Raw genomic sequence first — 16311 nt, 5'->3', positions numbered from 1 at the left:
TCTAAGAAGAGTATTATACAAATTACATTGAAAGCCGTGCATTGGCAAATAAATAAAGCTCAGAAAACAAATGATAACTGTGAACAGAAAGCCACGCTCACACATCACTGTCATTTTTGTATAGCAGAGAAACATTGTGCTGCAGGATTAAACATAATCAGCCTTTAATGATTGTGTAATCTTTATGCATGTTTATCCTTTAAACAATTCAGAAATACATTCAAAGCAATACAGACAGAGAAACACACAACAAGCGAAGAGGAAAAGAGGGAGGACAAATGACAATACTCACTGCACTCTTTCGACTCCTGGACCCTTGTTTTCATGAAGGCATCAAACAGATGTGGCCAACCGCTGTTATCCACTGCAACACACACACATATTCTGATATTGTCACTTACGTATTTTGAATGTTCATATTTCTGTGTGCATGTGTGCAGAGCTGGGTAGTAACTGGTTACATGTTATCTGGATCAGGTTTCAAAAATTAAGTGCCTTGGAATAAATTTCATTTTCATTTCCTCGTAATCAGACTACAGTTACTTTTTATGGATTACATGAATACATATTTACACTATAGCATTAAATTATTCATATTCCCTAATTCTTCTTTTTCATTTTTTTTATGTTCCTCTCTAAAATAGCCTACCGCTTATATAAATTCAGTCTTCAAGTTTTGTGGATATTCACACAAAGCATGCACGTTTTGAAAATACTCAAATTCACATTTTTTCTTATTTACATGTAATGCAGGTGAAATAAACATCTTTCACCTAATATATTTACTTGAAGTACTGTGAGATTTTAAAATGAATATTTTAATAATTATCACATATGCATGTTCATGGTTCTCTGTTGGTTAATGGTCACATGACATGCAGGTAATCAAATTAAACCTTTTTTTTTATATTATTCTAAAATTACTTATTTTAATTTTCCATTTTAATAATTTAATTAATTATTAGCTTTCATTAAACTCGTGAAGCCCCTGTGGTTCGTTTACATAGAATTTATTTATGAAATATATTTTATTGCTCTCTGTATTTTTATATCAATATTGTATGAGATTATCCTATTTAAATTAAAAAAGTAGTCTGATTACATTACCTAAAATGTATAATGTAATGGATTACGTTACTAACTATACTTTTTGTCATGTAATTTGGAATCAGTAAAGGACTACAATTTCAAAGTAATCTACCCGGCTCTGCATGTGTGTGTGTTTATGACAATATAATGTGGATATGTCTGCACACGTGCATTAGTGTGCATGCATTTGTATACAATCTATTGTATGTATGTCTTGCCCACAGTCTTACCGCAGTTCTCTTCGTCTGCTCCATTAGGACAGTCCTGGTGCCCGTTGCAGTGCTGTGGTTGAGGCAAACACACTGACAGATTCCCACACGGAAACTGACCCAACGGACACATATCAGAACCTGAAGAATCTATATACACACAAACAATTCCATTGACCTTGGTAATGCTAACATATGCTGAGACATTTTGACTGTTAAATGAAGTACATTTTTATTCCTTTCAGGAAAAAAACCCAGAATAACTCGTAAATAAATACAGTTGTCATGAATATTTGTGAATATGTTTTCCAGAATGAATAAAATCCAGCCGAGAGCAGGATTTCAAACAGTCCTGACTTAATCAATCAACCAGCAACACTGATTCATTTATCGAATAAGTCCCTGTCCTAGTTTTTTTTTTTTTTTTTTAGTTTAAACCTTGCCTGTTTCGCTGCAAGTCTTTTTTGTGGATGTGGTATATGAGAGATGCATATACACATCTTCAAATGGCAAATAAATCTTCAAATGGTATAAAAGATGAAATCCCTTGCAAAACATATCTTGTTGTTACAGTGTATTTGATGCTTAGAAATGATGCCCAACTGGCATGTGTGCAAATGTTGTTGTCGTCCCTTTCGTTGCACTTCTGGAGGTCAGAGTTCACGATGCAGGTAGGTCACGTGACTGATGGAAGATTTAGGTTGGTTAGTGGTAACCCTGCCACCACTCGCGTGACCTCTCAGCCTCATGACAGCATCACATTGTATGTCTCAAACCGATGACATTACAGGACACTGAAGCTGTGATGGTACACCTCGGAAATCTAAGGTTCTGAACAAGAGTGAAATCTTACCTTATAATCAGTTTTCAATATGTAAATCTTTACATTCAAACCTGAGATATGCAACCCCTACCAATGAACCAGTTGTATCTGCTACTTCTAATAAAAGATCACATTAAAGTAACAGAACAAAAAGTCTACCAGCCAGGATTACAGTATATTGAAAATAAAATAAAAACAGATATTGAACTGGAATCATGCGAGGAAAATAAATTTAGTATTTCTATAAAGCTCTTACAGTAAAAGCTCTCAAAGCTCTCTCCGCTCTGCAGGGAACCCAGACAGTTTTTTTTTTTTGCATTTGGACAGAGAAGTTTCCATTGATGGAAATGAGAGATTAAACAGCAATGGTTGCTTCAGGTTTATTTATAACATTTCAACTGAATAACTGCGTGAGACATCTGGAGGATAATATCTGCCAATACATGACTGAAGAACATGATCGTGTCTGTATTATTGTACATCAGGATGTAAAGCAATTATTATTTTAATTACTGTATTTAAATGAACTTATGAACATTTACTTGTGGAATAGTTATAAAGTTATGAATATAATATACCATCTTATAATCTAAGAAAAACTTCTAAAGCAGTGTTTCTCAGCCTTTGACAGCCACATAGTTGAAAACCACTAATCTATTCCATTTTCTTTATATTTATTTATGCAGTATTTATTTAATTAATATTAACTATATGAACACTACTTTCCAATGTTGCAAACCATTTAGATGTTGTGTAGTGTGTTATTGAGCTCTTCATTTATTAATTCATTTCTTTGTAAGTCATTTCTGATGCTGGGTCACCGTTAAAATTCACACAGTCTGGGATAAAATATTTATGGGAAATATTCCTTTAGCCCACAGTGAATATGATATACCATAGAGTCTTAGTGGGTCCTTCTCATCACGGCCCGGAACAAGAAAACGTTGTCTCCCCCTGACAATAGTCTTGATGACATCATAGAAATCAGTGGCATTTTGTTTGCTTTCATTCTTTGACTCTTTGACAGAAAACTTTAGTTACTGTCCATCCACAAATTCCTCATTCTGCTTTTCATCTACGTTATGTTCTAGTCAATGGACTCTTTCTCTCTTTCTGTCTGCAGGATGAATATAAAGCAGTGGTTGGTCTATGTGAAGCCCTGGGGAGCTGCTGTCATGTAGCACAGACACCTCTACGCATCCTCATCAAATCTAAGGTTCAGCCACAATCCTCAGTCACTCTCCATCATTCACACACACAAACACTTGAATAATCATCTTGAATACCTTGCCAATATACTCACTGCTCTGACATCGTTATCGGACAGTAAGTCAGTCACGTACATGATAAGTCCATCTGCCCTGAACTGTGCACTACCCAATTAGCTCACCTCTCCAGCACCGTTCTGTTTCCTTCTTGAAATCTCTCAAACATAGGGCACAAATGAAAACACATCTGCATGCACATGCACAGCTTACCTGCATTATCAACTTTTCACCATAACTAAAGAAGATGTGTGAGACAAGAAAAAGAAATCCAACGTGATGTGTGACTCTGAAACTGACAGGTGTGTTTGCAACGCTCTCTCTCTATATCACACACACATGCAGTCCAGAGGCTAGCCATCTCTAGTTTATCACCTTAAGGGAGATACATTTAATTCAGTGCAACTGTTTTGACCCACAGTCATAAAAAATTTGGAAAAATCTGTTTGCCATGGGGGCAGTATCCTTGATGAGACAACTTTGTACCTATGTACCTTTGTACCTTCGAACCTCTACAATGTTACATTATGACCTTAGAGTAGTGATCATGTACCTTTAAGGTACTGGTATGAACCGTTCAAGGATTAATAAATAAAGTAAAAAGATGTCCCTTTGAGGATACCTCCCTAGTGTGAAGCTATGATGTACTCATGTTGTACTCACAGTTTTAGCATATTTTCCTGAGAGTACCCATATAGCACTATCGGGCCCAAGGTGACTCTAAAAGACTATTGTATAAAATAAATAAATAAAATTAGACTGATATGTTTAAGCTGATTGATCGGACGCCACATTCATTTTAATTAACCTACCTATTGTTAAACACAAATAAAATTAAATTCTTTCTCAGAGCTGGGACAATTGTTATATAAATAGCACACATGCATTTTGGGTTCCTTAAAAAATTGTGAATCCTAAATCCATTCTTCTTGGGAATACTTTTATTGATGTCATCTTTTTTCTGGGACTGTCCTTTTTTAAAGTCTGAAATTCTTAATTTTTCCTTTTGCTGCTATTTAGCAGATTTATATTTCCATTCATCTCTTTTTTCGTCATCAATGTTTTTTTCTTGCTTTCTTTTTTTAAATTGCTCAATTCAGCGTATTTCTGGGTTGAGGCTGATTTCAACCTGGAAAATACTTCTTTATCAGTTTATTTTGCCATTTAATTGTATGCATGAGATTATTTTCAAACGACCACATTCTGCTCACAGGCACACACTTCATGCTCCTGTACCCTACATGACTCATTCCTCTTTGCCTTAGTACAGGCATCTATTAAGAATTCATCTTGCCTTCAAGGCTAATTAACTCTGTTATTAAGTCATTTAATGTCAGATGCTACCATTAAAAAAACGTTCTTCAAAATACAAACATAGAATACGTAAACCCCAAAGAAAAATTGAAACATCTACAGATGTATTTCGCATTGATTAACATCTGTGTAATCTTTCAAAAAGAAAAATGAACACGCTAAGTATACACACAGGGCTAAATCAATAATAAAATTCTGGCCAATATAAACACTGATAGTTGTTTTCATGTCATGACTAATAACCAATAAATGAGCAGAATCAAAATTTTAGACTATTTTGTTTAACAAAAAAAAAAACTAAAATATTTTAAGTGTTAGTAGGTTTCACAACATAATGTGTGTGTTATTATTATTATTACTTTTGAAGATTTTACTCTAAGTGATTATTTGATGACAGCAGAGTTTCAAAATAGGGGAAATGAGAATGCACAATGAAATTTTCATTACTGACTGGAACCAATAGATTCAATAAATAAACTCATATGGTACAGTAGGCATAGCAATCAATGACTTTTAAATGAATTAACAAAACATACACAAATTGTTAGCATATCACTTATTAATCGCTTATGAATGTTTTGTAAATGAATAGTTAATCATTAACTAATCACTTATAAATGACTTATAACTGGACGTTATTATAAAGTGTTACCGCAATCTTCTTACTCTTCATAAATTAATTTTAATAAGCAGAACAAAACACTGCAAGCCAAGGATTTCAACAACCATGCATAAGATGAGAGTGTCGTAGAAGGATGCGTATGTCCTCCAGTCCTTGAGAGAATATTGAATTCTTGATTCATACTTGTGTCTGTCCATGACCCAAAACACTATAGATTATGGATCATGAGAGATGCCACAGGTCATATCACAGAATATAAAAACATGAGAATCTCCTGACAAGGGAATAAATATGGTGTTGCTTTCCAGCACTTTGGGGAATTTTGCACAGAGTATGCTCTTGCATGTGTGTGTCTGCGTCCATCAATCTTCTGACTTCTCCTTAATAATTCAACACACCCTCTCTCATTCTCTCTCTCTCTCTCTCTCTCTCTCTCTCTCTCTCACACACACACACACACACACACACACACACACACATTTCCACCTGTCTTAGAAGATACTCTTATGTCCACCAACTGATCTAAAACAGGTTAAGTTTCTCATAATGAAAAAAGGCCAAACAATTAAAGCATATCTAGAAAAGCTACGGAACACACACACTCACAGGACGCACATACTGTACCAGGTCATCAAATGCTTCTTTACACACACTAAAACTAAAATTAAAATGCATATGTGCAAGTCATTTCTGCAGACTATCCCTTCGCAAAAGTGCCAGATAAAAGGAGAACCAACTTATCAGTATTTAACAAGATCTTACCAGCATAATACTGACAGGCATTCATATAACATCTCTAATTATATTAATTAAAAGGTCTGATCCCGAAAGGCAGATCCAACTGACTGAAGCTCATTTACATTGGGAAAAGCTCATTATCACATTTATATTCATTCAATCACATTTATAAAATCATTCTCGACTCTGATAAAGCTTCTTTGAAAAGTGCAACCCATTAACTAACAGAGCGGCTCGTTCAACAGATGATTCATTCTCTCATTCATCTGCACAGGTAATCGTTTACACATTCTTTGACCAGTATTAAGTCCACCACAAACACTATATGGAATGAAAGGGAGAAAATAGCAAGCAGAGGAAAGCAATGCTTGAGAGTATCTCATGAGACCAGATAGCCATGCAGTTACCTGTGTTCAGAATGAGAAAGCCATGTGAGACACAGTTAGAGATGAAGACACGGGGGAAAAAACAGAAGTGGGTCTTACCTGAAAGAAAAGCAAGGGAAAATGAGAGAGAGGAAAGGAGGAGAGGAGGAAGCATGATGCGTGGTGCTCTGAGAGACAAGTGAGTATGTATCTCCTAGGCTGCTAGTTGCTGATCTGAGCAATGGAGACACACACACACACACACAGAGAGAGAGAGAGAGAGAGAGAGAGAGAGAGAGAGAGAGAGAGAGAGAGAGAGAGAGAGAGAGAGAGAGAGACTCACATCTATATCACACAGATAGCACTTGGACATGGAAACACTCTGCCAAACCAGTATGATTCTGAACACACACTCACACGCGTCTGCTTGCTTAAGGAAAACCATGCTCTGTCTATTAAGGCGTCCTGTTGCTACTTTGCTGTAAAGACTTTGTAAGATAGGGAATCTTTTTAATGTTGACAACAGAAATGTGCATGTGTATATTTGACGATGTAAGAGGCAGAAACACTAAAGTTGTCTTTTATTTATTATAAATTGTAAAAACTACTAGTGAAGATCTCTCTAAATTGGCAAGAATCACTGACTGGAAATCCAGAAAATTTGCACCGTCAAAGTTAGCTGTGTGTAATGAGAAATCATGCAACGTACTTAAGCAAAATTACAAAAACAAATACAAATAATAAAAAATAAAATAAAATAACATCAATTAGGAGGGTTAAGTGAAAAAAAGACAGTGTGAAATAAGTAATATTACGTTAATTATGCAATTAAGCGAAATAAAGTAAAATGAAGAATAAAATTAGATGGGTAATCACGAGGTCAAGGAGCATTTAAATTGAAGTGATTCTCTCAAGATGAGGGTTAGACATTGTTACCAAATTAAAAAGTCACTTGTTACAAGAATAAAGTAAATATAACTTCCAAGAAGCTGGACTTGGTTAGCCTACAACATAGCAATGTAATACAGAGATGTGTCCTCACAGAGGACATATTATTTATATGGCAGGGGTGTCCAAACGTGGTCCTGGAGGGCCAGTGTGCTGCAGAATTGAGCTCCAACTTGCCTGAACACACCTATCTGGAAGTTAGTATGCCTAGTAAGACCTTGATTAGCTGGTTCAGGTGTGTTGGTTGGAGCTAAACTCTGCAGGACACCGGCCCTCCAGGACCAAGTTGGACACCCCTGTATTATGGCCCTAGATTATGGGATGCTCTGCCTCACCCTTAAGTTGTTTCAAGAAATTATAAAATTTTGCGCTTTGAGCGTGAGAAAGACTCTTTATAATGATTCTGCTGAGCGAATCGTACAACCCCCCCTACGCTCCAAAAACTGTACTTATCCAGAGTGAGCAAAAAGGCTGGCAAAATCACTCTGGACCCCTCACATCCAGCACACTCCCTCTTTGAACTGTTGCTGTCTGGTCGACGCAACAGAGCTCTGAGCACCAGAACAGCCGAGAAGCGTCTCGCTGCAGCCTACAAGATCCAGGGGATGTGGTTGGATCCAGATCCAACTCATCCCACCTGCCTATACCTAAACCTACCCATTTCCACCCCCTGATCCCTAAACCCACACCATCTCCACCCCTAAACCTACCAATCTCCACCCCCTAGATGTGGATCCAACCACGCCCCCTGGATGTTGTGGACTGCAGCGAGCCCTACTTGGAACGGCCAGGCACAGGAACAGTTTCTTCCCTCAGGCAATCCACCTCATGAACACTTAATAATAATTGAGGAACACACACTATTTATACACTTATTTATCTAAGGCCCTGTTTACACTAGTGCGTTTTCGTTTCAAAACGCCTATCGTTTACACTACTCTGCTTTTTCAAGGTCGAAAACGGAGACTTTTGAAAACGCTGCAGACCCCGTTTTAGTTTGAAAACTCCGGGGTTGCGTTTCAGTGTAAATGGACCAAAACAGAGACTTTTGAAAACGATAGGGTGGCTGCCCACATTCACTCTGCTTATTCTTGACGACCGTGTAAACAATAACAGCATGCTCCTTGCTGTACCCATAAGCTGTGTCTCATTTAGAAGGCTGCGTCCTCCGAAGATCTCATTCAAAGGGTGCATACGTCATCGAGGCTGTCTCATTTCAGAAAAGCAAGTAGGACACTCCAAATGTGACCTTCTTTCACAGGAATTCGGAGGGTGCATCAGGTGTATCCTTCGCTGCTACAGATAACCCACAATTCTTTGCATCGCCATAAACAACAGTCGTTAATTTGAAAAATTTAAAGTGCCTCCAGTAAAAACGTGTAAACTTTGTTCTTACTAGTGTAAACAGGGCCAAATACACATACTTAGTCTACATTTCAAATTTACACATAATATACCTGTACATACAAAACTGTCTATTTGTATATTGTTCTTCCCTATTTACTTGTTATATGTTTATTCTTCTTTTATTATGTGTTTTGGTTCCGTCACTGTCATTCTGTTGCACTGTGGAAGCTTCTGTCACGAAAACAAATCCCTCGTATGAGTAAACATACCTGCAATAAAGCTCATTCTGATTGATATAAATATATAGCTAGTAGTAGTATTATAAAAAATGATAAATAATTCCCTGTATCAGCGAAAACGCCTTCTCTCAGTTAGAACTAATTTTAATCGGTGTTTTATTGTAAATGCTTTACTTTTTATTATCCACAGCGCCATCTAGAGGAAACCATGACCGTGCGACGTCATCACCGGGCGACAGCAGGGGAGTAAACAAGACTGAAAACACGGTCTGAATTTAAAAAGAAAGTAAACGAAGATTAAATATGCCCAAAGTGGTGTCTCGGAGTGTGGTGTGCTCGGATACCCGTGACAGGGAGGAGTATGATGACGGGGAGAAACCCCTGCACGTGTATTACTGCCTGTGTGGCCAGATGGTCCTTGTTCTGGGTGAGTAGCCCCAGGTTCAGCAGCCGTCCAGTAATTCACGGTTTACATTTAGCGAACACTCACCAGCTATCAGACTAACTGAAGTTTAAGAAATCATCGTGTTTCCAGTGCCTCTGATTATAACGAGATCTTTCTAGATTCGTCTCTCTCTCTCTGTGTGTGTGTGTGTGTGTGTGTGTGTGTGTGTGTGTGTGTGTACACTTGTTTATGCTACATTGAGGATAGTAAAACCTGAAATTTTTGACACTGACGAGGGGGAAAAAAATAGTAAATGATGTTTATCTGAAAGTGTAACAATGCAAACAGGTTTTCTGTAAGGGTTGGGTTAGGGGATAGAAAATATCGTTTAGTCAGTATAAAAGTAATAGAAGTCTACGGAAAGTCCCCACAATTCACAGAAACAAACGTGTGTGTCTGTATTTGTATGGGTTTTTGGGGGGTTTTTAGGCCCGGAGTGCAGATTTGGTGGTGTTTCGGTTATAACGAATCAGAGCTTTTGAACGAATCATCTCAAAAATACTGCAAGAATGGAGAAACTTGTTCATGCCTTTATCACCAGAGGGGTGCACTATTGCAATGGACTCCTCACCAGACTTCCCAAAAAGACCATTAGACAGCTGATGAAAATCTGAACATATCGCACCTGTCTTTACTTGCTTTACAGGGCTTCCAGGTTTATTTAGAATTTAATATTATCACTCCTTTATAAATCACTCAATGGTGTAGGCCCTCAATACATTGCAGATATGTTTACTGAATATAAAACAGACCATTGAGATCATTATGATCAAGTCAGTTAGAAATACAAAGGGTGCACTCAAAATATGGAGAGTCTGCTTTTAACTATTATGCCACTTACAGTTGGAACCAGCTTCCAGAAGAGATCAGAAGTGCTGACACAGTAGCCACATTTAAATCCAGACTCAAAACGCATTTGTTTAACTGTACATTTACTAAATGAGCACTGTGCTACGTCCAACTGATTGCACTATTTCTTTTATGTAACCTTTTTTTATTCTTATTTATTTTATTTTTTTTATTCATTATTAGAAATAAGATCGCCTGGGTGTTGCAGTCGAGAATGGGACCTTTTAACGATTAATCGTGCAGCTGTATTTTAAATCAGTTATCATATTGCTTCTTTCGAATCTAAATGACTTTTCTTTTTCTTTTTTGAGTAAATGATTCAATGACTCCTTCATAAAGACGGTCACTTGTTGCCACCTACTGGCGTAACAGTGTGACGGTTGAAAGGGTCACTGAAAGAGTCACTCTTTTTTAACTGATTCAGATGATTTTAATCAATGGTTTGAATCAAATCCTTAACACTGTTCAGATTTGTCCTCTAACCTCACTGTGTTCTCCTCACACATATGTGTCTGCACCTGAACTCAGTTGAATGTGTGAACAGGGAAATGCTTTTAGAGCAGGCGGACTGATATTTCACACAACAGGGCTTTGTCCCACTCAGCCTCACTTATGCTGTGAATATTGTAGGATAGGTGTCATTTTATACGCCTGGCACTTCAAAATGTGTTGTCCTCTACTTTGGCCTGTGGACGTGATATGAGATGCTCAGGTTTTTTTGTGTGTCCCAAAGCACAGGAGTATCTGTGTATCTGTATCTGAGTCCTGTTCCAGAATCTGTCTAAATGTCAAACTCTTGCATTCAGCAGATATACACTTCGTTTAATATAACTATTAGTTTATGGCTTAGTCTAGGCTGGCAACCAAAATATTGTTTCTTAAAGGGATAGTTCGCCCAAAAATTAAAATTCTGTCATTAATTACTTTTACAAAAATCCCTCATGTCGTTCCAAACCTGTAAGAGGTTTGTTCATCTTCGGAACATAAATTAAGATATTTTTGCTAACATCCAAGAGCTCTCTGATCCTCCATAGACAGTAACACAACTGAAATGTTCCCAGGCCCAGAAACGTAACTTGCTATATTGCTATATTTCTGGGCCTGGCGACATTTCAGTTGTGTGTTTGTGTATTACATGTGACATATAATAATGTGGCACAGAACGTGATAAATTACTTTTCTTATTACATTTATTATTAACATATTGCATTAAAATATAAATTGGTTATGTATTATATTAACCTCACTGCATGATATCCTGAGGTAAATGTATGACTTGATTTTCCTTGTGATCACTGCCTTTTCCAGACTTCTTCACCTCAGCAAGAGTGTGATAATGAGAAATAACACATTTAGTTGAAATATAATGAGAAGCTAAGGATAATTATCATCCTGTGTTTTTGCTTTTCATTCATATGGTGTTATTCATATGATTTTGTTCTAGAAATGAAATGAGTGTGATTAAACCTGCTCTCTGTGCTATTTATGTTCATTAAATTGGTCGGAAATTAAATGTCATGAAGCTGAATCATTTTTAAAGTGTCCAAACCTGTACGTTTCTGTGAAACTTTTTGTCTGAACAGTGGAAGTCAGTGGTCCTCAAAACATTTTTTAGCTTTCTTAAAAATATCTTCTTTTGTGTTCTATAAAAGAAAGTCATACAGCTTTGTAATGATGTGAGGGCGAATAAATGACAGAATTGTTTGGTAAAATGTCTGTTCTTAGCTACATTATGGTGAATTTCAATGAAACGTAACTTAGAATTCAATGCAGCTTTGTGTAAAATCAGTACAGACTAATATTGCAGACATCTGAATGTTCTGGATGATATCTACGAGGAAAGGTCAGTGAGATCATACTGGTCAATAAGGCATCACCTTCTGCTTTACAAGAGTTGGTTTTGTCTGTTGGCTCTGCAGTGTGTGTGCTTTGTGTGAGAAGTAAAGAGAGAGATAATTAAGCCCACGTGTTCCTTTTTAGACTGTCAGATAGAGAAATTACCCATGAGACCACGGGACAAAGCCAGAGTGATTGACGCAGCAAAACACGCCCACAAGTTCTGCAACGTGGAGGAAGATGAGACGGTGTACTTGAAAAGGTGTGTGTGTGTGTGTCTGTCTGTAAGTTTGTGTTGAAGTTGTTCATTGAGACATTGATTAAGATTCACTAACAGCTGTATGTCTCTGCAGGTCAGAGGGCATCGAAAGACAGTTTCGCAAAAAATGTGGAAAGTAAGTTAGCCTGCATACTCATTTCACAATGGACAGAAGACACAGCAGGCATACAGAATGTGTGATATTAAACTGTCTACAGCATGAAGTGTGATACATGTGTGTATAGAGTATTTACAGAGTGTTAACTTTTAGTTTTAGTTACTTTTTCTTATTTGTAAGTCGCTTTGGATAAAAGCGTCTGCTAAATGACTAAAAGTAAGTAAAGTAAAAGTACATACAAACACAATTATACATCACTTGGTTATAGCATTCAGTTTATTCTGTAATAACTTATTACAATCCATGGCTCTCTGGAATACTTGATTTTGATTAGTCATTCTGTGGTCAAATATTTCATATTGGCTAATGGCCAAACTTTACCATACACTACCATTCAAAAGTTTGGTTTATTAAGATTTGTAATTTTTTTAAATTAGTGTATTTATTTTGCAAGGATGCATAAAATGGATCAAAAACCACTGATAATAAAAATAAATGTTTGCACCAAATCAGCATATTATAATGATTTCTGAAGAATCATGTGACACTAAAGAAAATGAAATTTTTGCCATCACAGGAAAAATAATAATAATTTAAGTATATTAAATAGAAGGCATTTATTTTAAATTGTAGTAATATAATTACTTTTCAATTTTTCACAATATTTCTGTTTTTACTGTATTTTTGGTAAATGCAGCCTTGGTGAGCATAGGAGGCTTCCTTTAAAATATTAAAAAATCTCACAACCCCAAACTTTTGAACAGAAGTGTAATAAAATGGTTGAATCCGTATTCCATGTCCATTTAGTTATTTATTTGGTTAGCAGGTTTGTAAAATACTGTATAATGTAGTCATAAATAATCCCCTTCAGGATGATGCATAACCTTAGTCTCGCAATGTATGACTCAGTCATGAAAACCGTGGTCTTTTCCAGTCCTATTATCTCCAAGTCAGTCAGTCCCAAGTTTCCTGTGTCACCATGACGACTCTGTCATGCTGTGCCCGAGAGGCTGACGTCAAGGCTTAGAGAATGATTGGGGCAGTGGCAGTTTGCTTGTGAAATGTGCTAATTATGTGTGATCTCAGAATTTTTAGCAAGTTTGATTACTGTCTGAGTCAGCTAATCTGACTTTTCTCATAAATCAACACGGAAAGTGTCTTTAAGCTTGAGAAAGTAGCTGTTTTTTAATGTGTTTGAACTGTTTTTGTGTGTTCTGTGTAGGTGTGGTCTGCTCTTGTTCTATCAGCATCAGATGAAAAGCACTCCAGCTACGTTCATCGTGGATGCAGCGCTGGTGAAGTTCGGCCAGGGATTTGGCAACACAAGTGTATACAGCCAGAAACAAGAGACACCGAAGAAAGTCAGGGTAAGGCACCACGCTTTTGTTTGAAAATTGACGAATATGAGGTGAACAAGTTTGTGTAATATTCATTTGTATGCATTGTAGGTTATGATGACAAAACGCACCAAAGACATGGGCAAGTTCAGCTCTGTTACTGTTTCAACGATCGATGAAGAAGAGGAAGAGATTGAAGCGGTGAGTTTAAGTTCATCAGCTGCCTCTCTGGCATGACTCATCCCTTACATCATCTTTGCTAAAGAGCTGTGATTGATTGTGATTGGTTTATCCTACAGCGGGAGGTGGCGGATTCCTATGCCCAGAATGCCAAAGTGATTGAGAAACAGCTGGAGAGGAAAGGAATGAGCAAGAGACGACTCCAGGAGCTGGTAAGAGCACACACAGGAAGATGAAAGAAAAGTCAATGCGCATTGATGCTTGAGGCAGATTGAAACTTTAATATAGTCTGCACAGCTAATGAATTTAGAGTTCAAGATGACAGGGACCCCTCACTCACATATACACACACACACACACACACACACACATTCTCTTAATCTTATTTACCTTGGCAGCTCTTTAAAGTGGGTTGGTTAAGCAGCTGAAGGCTTGTATTTGATTAACTTAAAAAGTGTGGAGATAAGCACACACAAGTTCTTGAGTCGCCCTGTTAACACACATTAGGCCATTCTGAAGCCAGGTCACGAACACAGATTGAGACCTTTTTCAGCTGCTATTAAAAACTGTGTACTGTAAAACAGCAAGAAAACTTGTATAAATCGTGTTGTCTTTTTAGCTGCACTCAATAACAAATGTACAGCTTGACTAGTATGATTTGATTCATGAACAACAAACTCAAAAGTTATCATTGTGATTCATTCCGGCAGATTGTTTGCTAAATTATCTTCATATGATAACCACAACATATTTCTTATGACTAAACACACATACTACTAGTCAAATGTCAGTGTAAAAAGGATTTTTTCAGTTTTTTAAAGAAGTGCCCTATTTTCACCAATGCTGCATTTATTTGATGAAAGATAAGTAAAAAAAAAAAAAATGGATATTGTGAAAAATTATTACAGTTCAAAAGCAGTTTCCAACTTACATTTTTATGTGGAAGCTTTTTTTTTTCAAAAGAACACTGAAGACTGGAGTAATGGATGGTAAAAATTTGCCAACACAAGAATGTATTACATTTTAATTTCTACACATACAAAAAAGATTTTAGTATGGAAAGTTATTTTATGCAGTTGTTATATTTTTCCATATATATTTATATTTATATAAACTGCATGGGGATGGGCAGGGGATTACCCTGTTCCCATTTTGTTTGAAACACTGCTGTGCAGACACACAAAACCCATAAATCAAGTCCATTTGAGCTGTAGAACTTCACTCTGGGAATTTCTGGACATGATATTAAAGCTACAGCTGAGAGGAACAGAGCGAGTTTTGCAGATCTAGGCAAGAGTAAGACTGCGGGAGATGCTGAATTTCTTTTTGCAGTTAGTTTTAGCTATTGCACACACTCACACAAGCTCTGTTAATGTGATTTGTACATGAATGATTCTTTTGAGAGAAAATAAATGACAGTTGCTTATAATAATGTGTGAATAATATGTGAAAGGCTACCATATACCATTTTTGAAATCCACAAAGAAAAGTTCAATTAGAGGATGTGGTATCAGTGACTGAATTAAATGATAATGTGGTATTGATTTTTAACAGGTTTAGACTGATTTCATTTGTAATCTGAACCCTGCTTCTCTCCACACAGGCAGAGCTTGAGGCGAAGAAAGCCAAGATGAAGGGAACTCTCATTGACAACCAGTTCAAATGAAGATTGTGTGTAAATGAGAGAGACAGAACAAACAAATGAGTTGTCTGCATGTAGATACTGGAGAGTGTGTGTCTTTGTACAGTTGTGTGTATGAAGGGAGGGAATTTTTTTTTTTTTTCTTTAACAGATTTATTTAAATGTTTAAATGGTAAAAATCATTTTCATGCTATTTTTCATTCAATAAAAACAAATGAATTTTATTACGTCAGCTGTAATTTTTTTTCTTGTATTAGATACAGACATTTACAGAGCTTGTGAGAATTAAACTTCTCATACATTTAATTTCAAGGCTACTGTGTTTGTGTAATGTTTGCAATAGCGTTTTTGTGTAACTGTCCTTCAACCCAGCATGTGTCATGGTCACATTCACACATGTTCAGTTCAGTTGTTCTGTTCAGTTTTGTGAGCAAGATCGATCAAGCTAATCACTGGAAGTGCCATGTAGACAGAACCTCTTAGAGAACCTCTGAAGAGTGATAATGTGCACCTGCAGGAAGAAAGATGTGTGTATCTGTATGGCTGGGCCAGTGTTTCTCAGTCCTGTGCGGTCTGTGATTAATGATCAGATTGTGGATCACTGAACAGTACATGAGCATTATTTCACACCTGCACAGACCACAGTGAGACGTTGTACCTGCACAGGTGCAGTTAATCATCCCCTC

At 36.8% G+C, this 16311-nt stretch overlaps 2 protein-coding genes across 2 annotated transcripts in view; one reads left to right on the top strand and one right to left on the bottom strand.

The window, feature by feature from the left end:
* The window catches only part of LOC306871680 (relaxin receptor 1-like), a gene marked incomplete at its 5' end in the record, with an annotated part of 34765 nt that extends 28165 nt beyond the window's left edge, over positions 1-6600 (bottom strand). The window contains 3 exons of the mRNA XM_079419775.1: positions 293-364; positions 1320-1448; positions 6546-6600. Of these exons, the coding sequence (XP_079275901.1) occupies positions 293-364; positions 1320-1448; positions 6546-6600 (256 nt within the window). The remainder of the gene's footprint in view (positions 1-292; positions 365-1319; positions 1449-6545) is intronic.
* Positions 6601-8460: 1860 nt separating this feature from the next.
* On the top strand, positions 8461-15929 carry LOC306871309 (STING ER exit protein-like). Its single transcript, XM_079419127.1, has 7 exons — positions 8461-9386; positions 12234-12351; positions 12443-12484; positions 13689-13833; positions 13915-14004; positions 14103-14195; positions 15587-15929. The coding sequence occupies exons 1-7, from the start codon at positions 9263-9265 to the stop codon at positions 15647-15649; spliced, it is 675 nt and encodes a 224-aa protein (XP_079275253.1). The 5' UTR covers positions 8461-9262; the 3' UTR covers positions 15650-15929.
* Positions 15930-16311: the final 382 nt, after the last annotated feature.

This window comes from Barbus barbus, assembly GCF_936440315.1.
Source record: "Barbus barbus genome assembly, chromosome: 6".
NCBI lineage: Eukaryota > Metazoa > Chordata > Actinopteri > Cypriniformes > Cyprinidae > Barbus > Barbus barbus.
This window is presented reverse-complemented; position numbering and strand designations above follow the sequence as displayed.

Bases quoted from the DNA above. Each gene is read 5' to 3' on its own strand.
- LOC306871309 (XM_079419127.1), top strand. From the start codon at position 9,263: ATGCCCAAAGTGGTGTCTCGGAGTGTGGTGTGCTCGGATACCCGTGAC. The intron at 12,352-12,442 runs GTGTGTGTGTGT...ATGTCTCTGCAG, and splicing joins GAGACGGTGTACTTGAAAAG to GTCAGAGGGCATCGAAAGAC. The intron at 14,196-15,586 runs GTAAGAGCACAC...CTCTCCACACAG, and splicing joins AGAGACGACTCCAGGAGCTG to GCAGAGCTTGAGGCGAAGAA.